This window comes from Sapajus apella, unplaced genomic scaffold (assembly GCF_009761245.1).
Source record: "Sapajus apella isolate SASKATOON/1434 unplaced genomic scaffold, GSC_monkey_1.0 scaffold21, whole genome shotgun sequence".
In the NCBI taxonomy this organism is placed as follows: Eukaryota; Metazoa; Chordata; class Mammalia; order Primates; family Cebidae; genus Sapajus; species Sapajus apella.
The window spans coordinates 19883213-19898433 of record NW_022436961.1 but is presented as its reverse complement, the minus strand read 5'-3'; the positions used below and the strand labels follow the sequence as shown (position 1 = coordinate 19898433).

At 34.1% G+C, this 15221-nt stretch overlaps 1 protein-coding gene across 2 annotated transcripts in view; it reads right to left on the bottom strand.

The window, feature by feature from the left end:
• Positions 1 to 2757: 2757 nt before the first annotated feature.
• The window catches only part of ZDHHC2 (zinc finger DHHC-type palmitoyltransferase 2), a 73746-nt gene continuing 61282 nt past the window's right edge, over positions 2758 to 15221 (bottom strand). The window contains exons 11-14 of one of the 2 annotated variants that reach the window (XR_004272004.1): positions 12658 to 12770; positions 10479 to 10553; positions 7176 to 7227; positions 2758 to 6722 (exon numbers count right to left, since the gene is read on the bottom strand). Coding sequence is in view for 1 of the 2 variants with exons in the window: in XM_032288365.1 (XP_032144256.1) it covers positions 10513 to 10553; positions 12658 to 12770 (154 nt within the window). In the remaining variant the exon portion in view is untranslated. Of the gene's footprint in view, positions 7228 to 10478; positions 10554 to 12657; positions 12771 to 15221 lie in introns of both variants that reach the window. The other variant, XM_032288365.1, reaches the window with a different exon arrangement.

Genomic DNA, 15221 nt, shown 5'->3' with positions numbered 1-15221 from the left:
AAAATAATAAGAAAAATGAGGCCGCAACTAAAATGTTTACAAGTGTGTTAAGTAGTTAGCCAAGCAAAGAAAACCATTTACTAATGCTGAATTCTATCATGCTTGAAGATAGTAACCAACCCAAAGAAATGTGTCCAGAGAAGATAAGACATCAGCCTTTTGATGAGAATAGTAGTTTGAAGAATGAAGACTTTGGACACAACATCAAATGACACCAAGTGTTATTATTTAACTTCAGTACTGTCTAGCTTCATTTTTTGAGAAACCATTGCTGGATTTGAAGTGACTGAAGAATTTGTATGGAACTACAAGTGGGAATATTTTCAAAAAAAGTTGAGAGACAGTACAACCTGAAGTGGAACCTACTAAGATGTGATGCAACTGATGGTGGTTATTAAAAAAAAAAAAAAAAAAAAAATGCATGGACCAGAAAAAAGTTTATTTGGTCAAATTTATAAAGCTTGTGAAAATGTAAGTTGTTTAAAACCTATAGCTATTCACTTTATTATTCATCAGCAAGTACTTTGCAGGAAATATTGGTGTTACTGAAGTGGTCAACACTGAACTTTACTTGTGTGACTGAACTTCATTTTTGTGAGAAACAGAAGCTGAATATTCTGATTAGATTTACCACACAGACGTTCAGTGGCTTAGCAGTGCTAAAGATTTATTTTGATTATTTTGGGCTCACATTGAAATTTTTCTGAATGAGAAGAACTGTCCTCAACCACTGTTTTTTAACTGAGTGGCTTTGGAAATTAACTTTTGCCACAGACTTACGAAATATTTCTTAATAAATTTCACCGAACAACATAATATACTATGGGAAACTCATTTCAATAAAAACTAAAATTTAAATCATAAGATTGTCAAGCTGCTTTATATACTTCCTGTGCTATCAAAAGTCAAAACAGTGAGCACTGTATTGCCACATCCATTTTTAGTGGTTATATTTTCCTATAGCAGTTTTTTGGACCTTGATGCAGTGCAAAGAAAATTCTTAAATTTTAAAAGCATTGAACTGCAGTTGAAGAGTTTCCTTTTAATCTTCTGTTGGAAATGAATCATCTTGAATGAATGACATGCTAAAGGGCAAATACCAAAAAGATGAATCCTACAATTGCCTTACAAGTGATGAATATGGTTAAGTAAAATCACAGGCTCATGGGTGTATGTGTTAGTATCTAACAGTACCTCAAAATATTTGTGTGAAAAGACACTTGTGAAGATGAAATGTGTGAAATCTCATTACAGATCAGCATTAACAGATTAACATTTTCAGTTGATTCTGATGAGGGAATACTAGCTTTCAGCCCAAATTGACCAAAATGTTACCTCCAAAAAACACCTTTTCCCCATTAGTGGACTTCTATTACTATAAAAAATTGTACTCGATGTTTTGAGTTTTCAATTTTTAGAATAAAAATTTTGTGAAAAATTTTGAGTAGCTAAGTAGTGTCCTTCATTTTGTCTTAGCTTGCAAAGCCTCTATTTGCTACCTGGCCCCTTTTTAAAAAAACAAAAAAACCCACTTGTCCATCTCTAGAAGAAACTCAAGGGTCTATATATCTGTCCTGTTTGCCATTTCATCTGCATTGCCATAGGCAGTGGGTCCTCTAGGTAAACAATCTGAGGTGGAATCAAATTATGAATGTATATGTTGTATCATGTCTGTAAAATAAATGCGTTAGAATTTATAATTTCTTAGGAAAAACACTGATTATTCTGTCTGTAGGTACTTTGTAGTGAGGACCAGTTCACATATGCCATTTGCTATGTTGGTGTGATTTGTATGAGAGTTTCATTCATACCAATGTTCCCTTTTATTTTTCTATTAAGACATTATAGAAATGTAGAACTGTACACATGTTAAGTCCTGCAGAATTTTCATTTCAGGTTTTAAAAGTTAAAAAAAACATACAGTGAAAATTCCAAGAAAACCAGATTCATGTACATTCTCACTAGACAATTTCCATTTGTTCCAACTTGTATTATATAGTTTTCTATTGCATTAGTCGGTTGCATTTAATGTTTAGTATAAAAGCAATTGAGCAATTTCTCTTTAGAAGTCCATTTCATTGCTTTGTAGCCATAGCCTGTAGTTGAATGAACCAAGCTACCTTTCTCCAAAATTACTCATTTTCTTTTTAAAGATAAACTGGTAAATACTCTTCTTTCTGTTAGGCAGGAATTTTTTGTACATGAGAAGTGTTCATGAATATAATCTGCCCTCTTGCTTTATCATCATAGGAGGGGAAATTAACTGCTTTCACACACTTCTGTTTGGGCTGTTTCTCTCAAAAGATAAGAATCTTTATTCAATACCATACCAAGAAATTGGAGTTCCTTTAGCTTCAGACTTAATATCATCATGACTTCCAAACTGTTACGAAGCGCAAGTTTGAAGACCCTCAAGGTACTTAATATTTTACATCGTATTAGCCGTACCATAGATTTTAAGTGTCTTTGATGGGGACCTGTTTCACTCATGCCATATACCTGTTTTGTTTTTCTAAAAAATTAATACTGTAAGTTGTTAGCAGGTGTCATATCGTTGCAAAGCCCATGTATAAAGAATAAAAACCAGTTATTGAGTTACATGTGTGTATACTGACTTTCCTTCCATATGTTGTAGCAATTCTGGGGCTATTCTCTACTTAAGAATATGTTTTTAAAATAACTAACACATTTGCATGTTACTCCAAGATTAGTTTATAATTAAGGCTGCTTTTTAAAATATTCAGCTTTCACACAGTATTTGATTAGTTCATTTAAGATGCTTTTAATAGTACACTTTAGGGAGCCATACATACTGACAGAAAAAGACACAAAATCTAAACTGACAAAATAGCTTTGCTTTCATAACTGAGTAAAATACAACAGGAGAACTGACACATTTTTTTAGTATCTGTTTAAATTCAGCATCAACAGAATTTTACGTTGAAGAATTGTGGTTTTTTAAAATTGATTAAGCACCTTTATTCATCAAACAGAAGCTATTAAGCGTTAATAATTTTAGGTAGGATTGAGCTCCTTGTACTGTTAAACCTTCCCTGGAAGAGGCAACATAAATGATAGGTTGTTTTCAAAAACCAAGAAATACTACTATCCTTCCTGAGCAACAGGGAACTAGCATAAACCAGGGCTTAAAATCGCTTTCCCCTTGTTATGGTACTCATAAACCACTCAGAAAATTAGCCTTAACAGACATTTTCCCCCAATTATAAACAATACAGAAATACCGAAAGCTGGCTATGAACAAGAACATCAAAAAGATCTACTTTTGAACATTTTTCACCAGTTTGTTTTTGCCCTCACTTTCCTGCAACAAGATCTGCAAATGATTGTCTTCTATTGGCACTGCCCAGATTTTTGTATTTGAACTAGAGGGTGTTGGTGATTGAACTATTAGTTACCTGGATTGCATTATCATAGTTCTTTGCTTACTTCAAGGGGACTATTTGAGGAAGGAAAAAAAAATGGGTGCCCTGTTTCAGAGTCTCCTGTAACACTGAACATTGTGCTGGGAGGTACTTCATATTCACAGTTTTTGATTCACAGGAGTTTCTTTGAAACAAGCCTACTTGATTTCATCCTTTCAGTGATGTCCACTGTTTACAAGCCAGGACACTACTATAATAAAAAATCTTACAGGAAAGAGAAAAGGAAAATGCATGGTTTTACCAAAAAGTATAACACAATTTCCTATGTTCTGTAACAAAATGAGATCCTATGGTAATAAATTCTAAACGAAATCTGGTGGAGAACAAATTGCTCAATTTTAAAATCTAGATTTCTCTAATGTTGGCTTCTACTTAATGCTTTTCATGGTGTTACAAGATCAAATTACTAAAACTTGCAATAAAAAGTAGAATTTAGAAATTTTTACCAAGACAAACTGAAAAAATTCTAGTAGTATCTTTGTAAAAGAGTAGAAAATACTTAAGGTGTGTAATATATTCTCCTTCCACATGTAAGAGGCAATCTGTGCTGAACTGGCTAAGTATGTGGAAAAGAAGTGTAAAACTTTCGGGATCAAGCCAGGTGGTTTTTTGCTTAGAAGAACCTGTTATTGCAGAAGGCTATTACTTAAAACACGTTATTTGTGAAAAAACCACTTGTTGAAATGTCACTTTGGTCAAAATATTAGCAGATCAGAATCTGGAGTCTGGGTGTGTGGATGGGATGGTTGTGCTGGGACAGACATTCATCATGATTTACAATGTAAACTGCTTTGCATTTACCATTTTCTGAGGTTTCTGTATTTGATCAAAGGTATCCAGAATCATCACTTTGACAAATAAGCATTTGACAATATAAGCATATACAAAAGGATACAGTACGACTTCAGAATCAGCCCAGCAAGTTTACATGTATTTCAAAATAGGAAAAATCTGCTAGTTTATAATATAATGGAGTAATATACCTTTTTCATGTTTTCTTGAAGCAAGATTAATCACGATTGCTATTTTTTGTAAACATGATTTGTATCTTTGCCCTAGTTTAAGTTATTTTTTGTCAACATATGCCGTATTTCCAATAGTTGTCTATTGATTACAGTGTACTTGAATTTCATAGTCTGTTTCCAATTGTCCTCAGAATCATTTAACTACTACAAAGTAAATACCTTATCTTCTCATCACCCCTTCCCCAAATACCTATGTTATGACCACACTAAAGACATAAATTTTGCCATTAGTAGCTCTAACAAATTATTAGGAAAGTTTATGCTTAAAATAATTTATATTGTCAGTGTCAGTGCAAAGGCAGTTTCTTAAAGACAGTTAATGAAGGTGATCAACCACTTGAGGATATAAGGAGTGAATTCATGGATATGAACTTCCTTGAATGCATCATCACTGTATTCAGATGCAACTGTTCTTTAATATATCTTTCAAATAACAATCCTCTTCCCTACATAATAGCAAATAACTAATGTATATGAAGCATTTGTACACTATCTTTTAATGAAAAATTTCTTAAATCTTGATTCCTATATAGTAAAATCTATAAAAACAAAAAACATCAAAATTATCAGCTTAATGGACAATAGGGACAATTAAAGTGTGTGTCTTCAAGTTTGAGTTAAGCCATTAAATTTTTTAAATACTTAAGGGTAAATTTTATATAAATATGTACAAAATGTAGATATATTTATTTAGCACTTTGTTCACTTAGATAAATTTATATGGCATATCTAATAAGATACACAATCATCTCCAAAAATTATAACCCCTTATAATTCAAAACAAAACAACTGTTTAAAGGTTACTCACTATATGAAAACAGAAAGGGAACAATTACAACAATGAAATTGTTTTAACTTTTTCAAATCTGATTCTAATGTGTATTGACAGATATGTAATTATATAAAAGACTGGCGGAAAGGAGCATTAACAGTACCCTAGCATAGCAAAGGATAAAAATCCCTCTTTTTTCCCCAGCTTCCAGTTTGACAAGAGGGAATACTTAATAGAATCCTGTCCACAAAAACAGCTAATAGTACTGTGCTTTGAAAAAAAAAATCTGACTTCATATAATTATTAATACATCCTGTGCTGCTGTTGCCTGTAAGACTTCTAGCAGTAGCTATAGGTTCCAATCTGGCACTTCAGGTATTTTAAAAAATGACCAAAACATGCTTTAAGATGAAAGTTAAAATGTTATATTTTTTGAGATTTCTTAAAGCAGATTGTCAGATGAAACTCTTTAGCTTAACACAAATCATAAAATAATGCAGATTTTTCTATTGTTCAAAGAATCATACTCAAATGAACTATAAAATGGACTTGGCTGACACTGTTTTTTCCATAAGTACATTTAAAATATTTTTAGCAAGGATAAGTAATTGCAATGATCCTTTATTCTATTATCCTCTGGCCTTCTAGTTTATTTTGTGTTGAATGTTTGGTTTAACAAAGATTTTGAAAAGTTTGTTACCATTTTGTCTTTGATTAAATGCCAGTTACTTAGTTGGTGCAGTTTTAAAAGGTAATCTGCTTTAACTTCTCAAAATCAGTACCAAAAAAGCATACAGCTTATTATTCTAATTAACATTTACAAAAATTATACTGCACTCAAAACAAAAAATAAAACTTTTTTCAAATAGTGCATACAAGGCACAAGAGCTTCTTAGTTCATTTACTGAAGCTGAACATTCTGGCATCAACACACACACTATTTTAGTTTATCTCAAACTAAATTTCCAAACAGCATGCCATTTAGTTCATGTTGAACTAACTTCCCAAAAGTTGTATGATTTTTAATGATTTGCATATTTAATCTTAATAGGTGTTTAAGGAAAAATAGAGTTTACCTGTCATAGTTTTGATGAGAGGACAAAGAAATAATATAGGTATCACTGGAGGGTAAATCTATTGACCTATTAGGAATTCTTAACAGAAATTCAGTATTTTTACTATGTTCAACAGGAGAAGTCATCTAAAAAGAGATTTTTAAAAAGCCAAACTGACAACAGAATGTCATAAAACAATCTTCAAAATTGCTATCATAAATTTCCCCCCAATTTAAGATGATTAGAAGAGATGAAAATGTGTTTCTGATGTAATAGAAATGTACTGTATTCTGACAAAAGTATTCCAGCCAACTGCTTTAAAAGGGAGCTCAAGCTTCAATGTCCACACTTATTTTCCAGCAGAGAACGAAGGCTGGAATTAAGTGAGGCAAAAATTGATGATCTTCAACTGTAGGCCACCTGGTCTCTGTAATAAATTCATAGTTATTACAGTTCATTCAGTCTGAGGCAGGATTCACATCAGAGGAAAAAAAAGAAATATGGTTTGCTACTTCCATCTTCTTAAAGGTAACAAGTTTTACGAATAACACTTATTAGAATGTGACTTGAAATCTTAATATCTTAATCTAAATTTTCATATTCAGAAAATCAGATGATTAGTGGAGTTTTTATGTGATAAACTGTGTTACCCATATATTTGGGTAAAAAACTGGTCCTTGAATATAGTCCAGGTTTTTCAGAGATGTTTTCCCTGTTGATTAATAAACCAGACTACTTTTAATATTTAATAGGAGTTTGTGTTAGTTGTAACAATGTGTATACTAGATCCAAAATATGTTATATTTTAATCAATGGCTTGGAGAGAACTAATCAATTCATATTCTGCATTTCCAGCCAAAGGGATATAGGCACAACTGACCAGTGGCACCTTCCTGTGGGAAGTCTCTTCCATCCATCTACAGTATTGATACCTTGAAATAAAACAGAAAACATGAAACTACTGTGTTAACCATAAACATGTAAAATGAACCAACTCATTTCATAATTTGTTTCAATAATATCCCTCATTCAAAACTGTTTACTATGCTGGAAGACTCGGTAGATGTGTTCTTGAATATAGACCTCTACATCAATACTACTCAAACTTTAATATGCATATACAAGAGAGGATCCTATTAAAATGCAAAAAAAAAAAAAAATGCAGACTCTGATTCAGTATGTCTAAGATAAGGCCTAAGATTCTGCATTTCTATCAATCTCCCAGGTCATGCCAATGTTGCTAGTTTGGGGCTACAGTGTGAATGGCAGGGTTCTATGTTGTTAGTTCTGCATTTATCTGAGGCTGAATGGAGTTTAGAAGTGGCAACTGAGTGGGGAAGGACATTTAGGGAAACGATTTTGAAACTTCCTGTGCTTAGAAGCACAACATTTCTTTTTTCTTTTTTTTTGAGACAGGACCTTACACTTTCACCAAGGCTAGAGTGCAGTGGTGCGATCTCAATCTTGGCTTATTGAAACTTTCACTCCCTGGCTCAAGCAATCCTCCCATCCTCCAACCTCCAACCTGTGGCTGGGACCACAGGCACATGCCACGACACGTGGTTGTATTTTTGGTTGAGACAGGGTTTCACCATGTTGCTTAGGCTGGTCCTGAACTCCTGAGCTCAAGCAATCTGCCTGTGTTGGCCTCCCGAAGTGCTGAAATTACAGGTGTGAGCCACCACGCCCAGCCAGTATTTTTTATTAATACCATTTGACAGGAAAGGTTGGTAAGCTAAATTTAATTTACTTTTTAGTACTAACTATGGGTTTAGGCACATTTTAACCATCTGGAAACTGCTGAACTAAGAAATATTTTATAAAAACGATATAATTTACTAATGTAGTTCAAAAAGAGGAGAAAAAAAATGAAGATATTTAATATAAATTAGGCACCTCAATATCAGACTATTATTTGCTATAAATACAATTTGAATGAATTGCAAATCTGTGACATAAAGCAGGAAAAAATTATTTTTAAAAGTCTAGGGTCTATTAGCTACTTTAGGAAAAATTTAACTAAAAAAAAAAAAAAACATGGCCGGGGACAGTGGTTCACATCTGTAATCCCAGCACTTTGGGAGGCTGAGGTAGGCGGATCACAAGGTCAGGAGTTCGAAACCAGCCTGGTCCATATGGTGAAACCCCATCTTTACTAAAAATACAGAAATTAGCCAGGCGTGGTGGCACAAACCTATAGTCTCAGCTACTCAGGAGGCTGAGGCAGAAGAATTGCTTGAGCCTGGGAGGTGGAAGCTGCAGTGAGCTGAGATCATACCACTGCACTCCAGTCTGGGTGACAGAGTGAGACTCTTGTCTCAAAAACAAAACAACAACAACAAAACATGTTACTGCAACTGGTTATATCAACAGAATTGAAAACATTACATCAGAAAATCAGGAGTATATTTTTAGGTCTGTAGTGCTGAGTCATGTTGCCATTTTGTGATTATTACTACTAATTAAATAAAATCAAGTTTCTGTCAAATTTTTAATTTCAGTGTTTTTACTTTGTCACTTATCCATCGAATGTTTGTTGAGAACCTACTATGTGTCTGGCATTATGTAAGGTGTTGGAGATAAACAAACACAAGAGTGGTATTATGTCAAAATACTGGGAAGTCTAGATGGCTTTTATGTAATACTGCCATGTAAATATGTAAAATACTTAACACATAGAAAAATTCCTAATAGCACTGAGCTTCAAAACAATGGTCATTGTAACTGATGATTTCAAAATACTGAAAAAAAAAAATCCTGTGAAATTCTGTTTTAACTATGTTCTTTACAATATTTTATTTGTGGTATTGGCTAGTGACTCATATTTGTTATAATTACATTCTAAAATTACACTCATAGTACATTGATTATTATTATTTTTTGAGATGGAGTTTTGCTCTTGTCACCTAGACTGGAGTGCAGTGGCACAATCTTGGCTCACTGCAACCTCTGCCTCCCCAGTTCAAGCAATTCTCCTGCCTCAGCCTCCCAGCGAGGTACATGCCAGTATGGCCGGCTAATTTTTGTATTTTTAGTAAAGATGGGGTTTCGCCATGTTGGCCAGCCTGGTCTGGAACCCCTGTCCTCAGGTGATCCACCCGCTTTGCCTCCCAAAGTGCTGAGATTACAGACATGAGCCACTGTGCCTAGCCTCATAATTATATTCTAAAATTATTTTCAGAAATTTAATAATGTCCCTTTGCTATTTAATCAAATTCATATTATATTTTCACTATTTTAACCAGTTATGTTCAGTGTAACCTAGTGTACCATAATGTATTCAGAGCTGATACTGGTCTTCCCAAAATGAAACACTAGTCAGTTGGCAAATTGCCAGATAAGCATCTTGCTGTTTTAATACATGGCTAATTCATCAAAACCAGAACAAATAAAAACAGAGATTATTTGATGCAAATAATCTTGTTTTACAAGCTAATCTCTTCTTTTAATAGACTTTAGGATTCTAGATTGCAGTTTTATAAATAGAGAGTTATACTGATATCTTTAATATTCAACTCTCTAAATTGTTAAAGTTGTGTGTTCCAAAGGGGTTCCTTATTGTAGCTTTTTATTGACTGTAGGCTTATAAACAGATCATATTTTAAAGACACTGATTTGAAACTGCAGGTTTTAAAAAAATCAAGTTTAAAGAAAATGATTTGGAACACCTATTATTTTAAGGTTAACACATGCTATGAGGCCCTACTATGACCCCAAAATGGGAATGACAGTGTGCCAACGAGTGCATTAATGAGATATAATTGCACTGCATTTAGACTCAGTAAGATTCTGCTAATGGATGGTCAAGGATATACCACTGTATATTCTGAAAGATGAAAAAAATTAAAAACAATTATTCTATTTTCCTATAAAACGACAAGATTATTTTTATGTATAGTTCAGTATTTTAGGATTGATCCCTGCCACTTAATGCATTACTATAAAATGACTTCTGTTCATCAACTTATTTCTATAATTCATCAAGTTAACCTAAATACCAGCTAATACTGAAGCTAGGTCTGTGCACAGAGGCCCCAGGATGGCTAATACAATCTCACAAGTTGGGTAAAAGATCTTCTATATGAGTCACTCACAAATAAGTAAAAATGTTTACAGAAACTATTTGCCCTAAGAAAATTAGAAGACTTAAAGATATAAAACAATAAAGAGAAAATTACCATACTTTTATAAAGCATGAATTTATCTTGATTGAAGAGTTAAGTCTCATTCTCCATGGTTAATGCAGGATTGCTCATACCTTAATGAAAGAGCATAAGTTAGCATTTTTGGTTGCTTTGAACAAATATGCAGAAACTAGTTATTCATCTATATATTATGGATCCCCTGGTAGACTTCCAAAGGTGTCCTGTACATAATAAGGGAAGTATAAGATGGTTATATAGAAACACACACACACCCCTTATACAGTGTCAGCTACAACCACTATCTCTCTCCCACACACAATACACTAAAAATAGAAATATACATCTAAGGAAGTAGGGGAACATAATAATGAAAGATATATTGACCCACACTGCTCACATCAGCATACATCATTTCCAAATTCTTCCTCTACCAACCTCATTTTAGTCAAACCAATCTTTGAGCCCTTTCTCACCTCATTTTTCTTGTTTCTTTTCCTTCCTATACATTATCTTTTAAACTTTAAGTAGTTCTTCATTTCATTCATTCAACTAACAAAAAAATTAATAGAACATGCTGAAGAATTATAAAAGCATGTGAAAATCAAGAAACCACTGCTATGTTAATTTAAACTATATAAGATGAAACATGAATCCTTTCTGAAAGAAGAGGAGTTTGTTGTTTTTCCATTTCTCAATAATTGACCCCCAACCATACATCACTTTTCTGCCTCTAAGGGAACTGATGGATTCAAAGAACAAATTGGTGTCATCAACTTTTGTTTAGACAATGCCTATTCCTTGCAATAGATTAGAAAGTGAAATGGCACGTCTGAAGGCTGAGAGAGTGACCAAATTATGAATAAATTATGTATGTTTGTTAAAAATAAGACTATTTAGGCTGGGTGCCATGGCTCACGCCTGTAATCCCAGCACTTTGGGAGACTGAGGCAGGTGGATCACGAGGTCAAGAGATTGAGACCATCCTGGCCAGTATGGTGAAACCCCATCTGTACGAAAAATACAAAAAGTAGCTGGGCATGGTGGAGTGCGCCTGTAGTCCCAAATACTCAAGAGGCTGAGGCAGGAGAATTGCTTGAACCCGGTGGGTGGAGGCTGAAGTGAGCTGAGATTGTGCCATTGCACTCCAGCCTGGCGATAGCATGAGACTCCGTCTCAGAAAAAGATAAAAAAGACTATTGAAAGAAAGCTTATATTTTAGGAGAAGACAGCTATACATTAAATAATGACTAGAATATTTACTCGGGATTATCCATTTGTTTTTTGCTACCACTAAACCCCAGAGGTTTCTTCAAACTCTCGTGCTGCCTGACTTTGGTTCATTACACTTTAAAACATTTACTGTTTTATCTGAAAAGACTAGAAATGAAGGATAAAAAGTCAGTAGTCAAGCTGAAGATTTCCTAGCTAATAACACCTCAAAAATAGATGTATGGCTTTAACTCCTTTATGTGGACACCACACATGTATACACACACATGCATGTATGATTTCCCTATTTTGTCTACTCCTTACCAACACTGAGAAATAGGTAGTCTTTTGAAAATATGAAAGCTAAGCATAAAAGATGTTAGGTAACTTAACAAATATCACACACTACTAGAAGCCCAAATTAGGATTTGAAATCAGGTCTGACTTTGAAGCCTTGCTTGTTCCTTGCTAATAAACTACACTGACTGAAGGAAACAAAAGATTAAAATTAACAACAGTAACAAGTGGTATGTGAGTGGGATATGAAGAAATCACAGGCAGCTGAAATTATGATAACTGCACAATCACTTTACTTAGACATTCTGAAACTGGACAGAAATCTTGGAGTAAAAGACAGAACTGCATAATTTAAGATCCTTTTCAGTGATACTTTTAAATCTTCTGATTTGATAGCAGTTTTTTCATTTTTATACTTTATATTTTGAATTTACTTATATCATTTTATTTGTGGAGTGCTGATAAAGATTTGGTTTTTTAAACAGAAGAAAGGCGACGGAGATCCATCTTTCACAAAATGATTTTCTACTGCTAACAGGTATTAAAGAACCTCATGAATAGAAGTTCTTTGAAAATAATTCTGAATTTGGAATGTGAGTCTGACTCCAAACTAAGAAAAAGTCTGTAAGTAATATAATGGATTTTTTTTTCACACATTTACCTTCTAAAAATAAAATATATCAAAAGACAGACAAACAAGCACACCCTTACCAGTTTTGCATTTTCCTGGGTTTGTGCTGCTTTCCGTCCAAGACTGAGAATCAGTAAGAAGGTGGCTCTGGGACTCTCTCAATGGTTTTGCAGGAAACTGGTGGTTTTCGGGGCTGAATAATAATTGAATAATCATCATCATAAGTTAATTTTTGATAGTAAAGTTGATTGTTTCTCAATGTATAGAACCCAAGACACTTGTGATTCAAGATGATTGCAGGAGGTACCCAAAATAATGTGGGGAATACAAGAAGAAGGCATTAAATAGCACCAACTCTCAGTGAGAAAAATGTTCTCTTTTCAGTCTCCTCCTTCTTCGGATTACAATAAGATGGCTATCTGTAACACTGGCAAATCTCCATTTTTAATACAGAGAATAGTCCTCAGCCCCAGGCTTTAGCAGGTAGCTGGAATTTAATAATAGTATTTTATTATCAATTTTATGTATTTACTTATTTTTGAGACAGAATCTCACTCTGTTGCCCAGGCTGGAGTGCAGAGTTAGAGTCATGGCCTCAACCTCTGTGGCTCAATCAATCCTCCCCCTTTGCCTCCCCAGTATCTGGTACCACACCACAGCCCTCAGCTAATTATTTTATTTTTTGTAGAGTGGTCTCCCTATGTTGCCCAGCCTGATCACAAATGCCTGGTCTCAACTGATCCTCCTGCCTCAGCCTCCCAAAGTGCTAGGATTACATGGGTGAGTCACTACACCTGGCCTATTTTTAAAGGTATATTCTATTTATAGAAAGTTATGCCAGCTTCTCATTTATGAGCGTGGTATAAACTTTGGTTTAAAAATAAGTGTTAAGTGCCAATTTAAATAAAGAAAAATATTAATTTTGTAAGTGATATGTGGACATGGACGAAAACATGAATGTGATGGCAGGAAGACAAAGTTGAGGAAAAACTGACCTGCAGCTTCTAAAGTGGCCTAAATGGTCTTGAACAAAATGTTCTCTATCTTCTATAAAACTGAAACAATGAATTTCAGCAAGCTATCTCACAGGTTATTAAAAAATATTTGAAATTATCAGGTCTTACAAACCCAATGTTCAGTCCCAGAAACAACAAATTTGAGCAAACTATCTTGTAGGAATATTAAAATCATTTGAAATTATCAGATCTTACAAATCCAATGTTCAGTTTGGGGAGTGAGGTATCTTCTAAGAAGATTTTTCTTTTTGTTTTTTTCTTTTTTTGAGATGGAGTCTTGCTCTGTTGTCCAGTCTGCAGTGTAATGGTGTGATCTTGGCTCACTATAACTTCTGCCTCCCAGGTTCAAGTGATTCTCCCGCCTCAGCCTCCTAAGTGGCTAGGATTACAGGCATGTACCACCATGCCTGGCTAATTTTTTTTTTTTTTTTGTATTTTAGTAGAGACAGAGTTTCACCATTTTGGTGAGTCTGGTCTCGAACTCCTGACTTCGTGATCCACCCACCTCAGCCTCCCAAAGTGCTGGGATTATAGGCGTGAACCACCTCACCTGGCCAAGAATTTTCTTTAAAATTTAGGTAGAAATGCCACACATTAACATATTGGATGGCATTAAAAATATAAACAAAAATATTTCACTTAGGAAACATTGGCATAGAAACTATTAGTGATGTTTCAGAATGTTCTGAAATAGCAATTATAATAGTGTTCAAAAAAAACTACTTAAAATTATTTCAAGAAGAATTTCACATATTTCAGTTCAATTATATATAGCAACTACTATGTTTTTTAAGGATGTATGGGTATGCTTTTTCTCCTTAATTATCTCATATCTAAAATTTTAGAATACTTTAATTTTGTGCTACTTTAACAACTCCTTATTAAAATTTTAGAGGTAAATCTTAAAAAACAGAAAAGAGCATATCTCCATACAGGTTAAAATGTGCTCATATAAAAAAATCTTACTTTAATTTTTATCATTCTTCAAGAAAGGGACCATATAACAGGTACAGAAGACTGACTAGGTCCTGGCTTAGGAACTGAAGATTCATTACCACTAACAGGACTCTAGCAAAGGGCAAGAATCCATTCATTCAACAATATTTATTGAATACCTGTTATTAATAAACAAAGTTTTTGTTCTCATGGAAAGAATAATTGAGGAAGAATAATAAATAAATTATATATCTATGTATCTCTATCTATCTACCTATCTATCTATATGGAGAGAGGGAGAGAGAAAGGTGATAATAAGAGCTATGACAACAGAAAAAAAAATCAGGCTGGACACAGTGACTCAGGCCTGCAATTCCAGCACTTTGGGAAGCTGAGGCAGGTGGATCAATTGACGTCAGGAAGTTCGAGACCAGCCTGGCAAACATGGTAAAACTCTATCTCTACTAAAAATACAAAAATTAACTGGGTGTGGTGGTGCACCTGTAATTCCAGCTACTGGGGAGGCTGAGGGAAGAGAATTGCTTGAACTTGGGAGGTGGAGGTTGCAGTGAGCAGAGATCATGTCACTGCATGCCAGCCTGGGTGATAGAGTGAGACTCTGTCCCAAAAATAAAATAAAATAAAAGGAAAGGAAAGGAAAAGCAAAAGGAGAGAGAGAAGAAAGAAAGAAA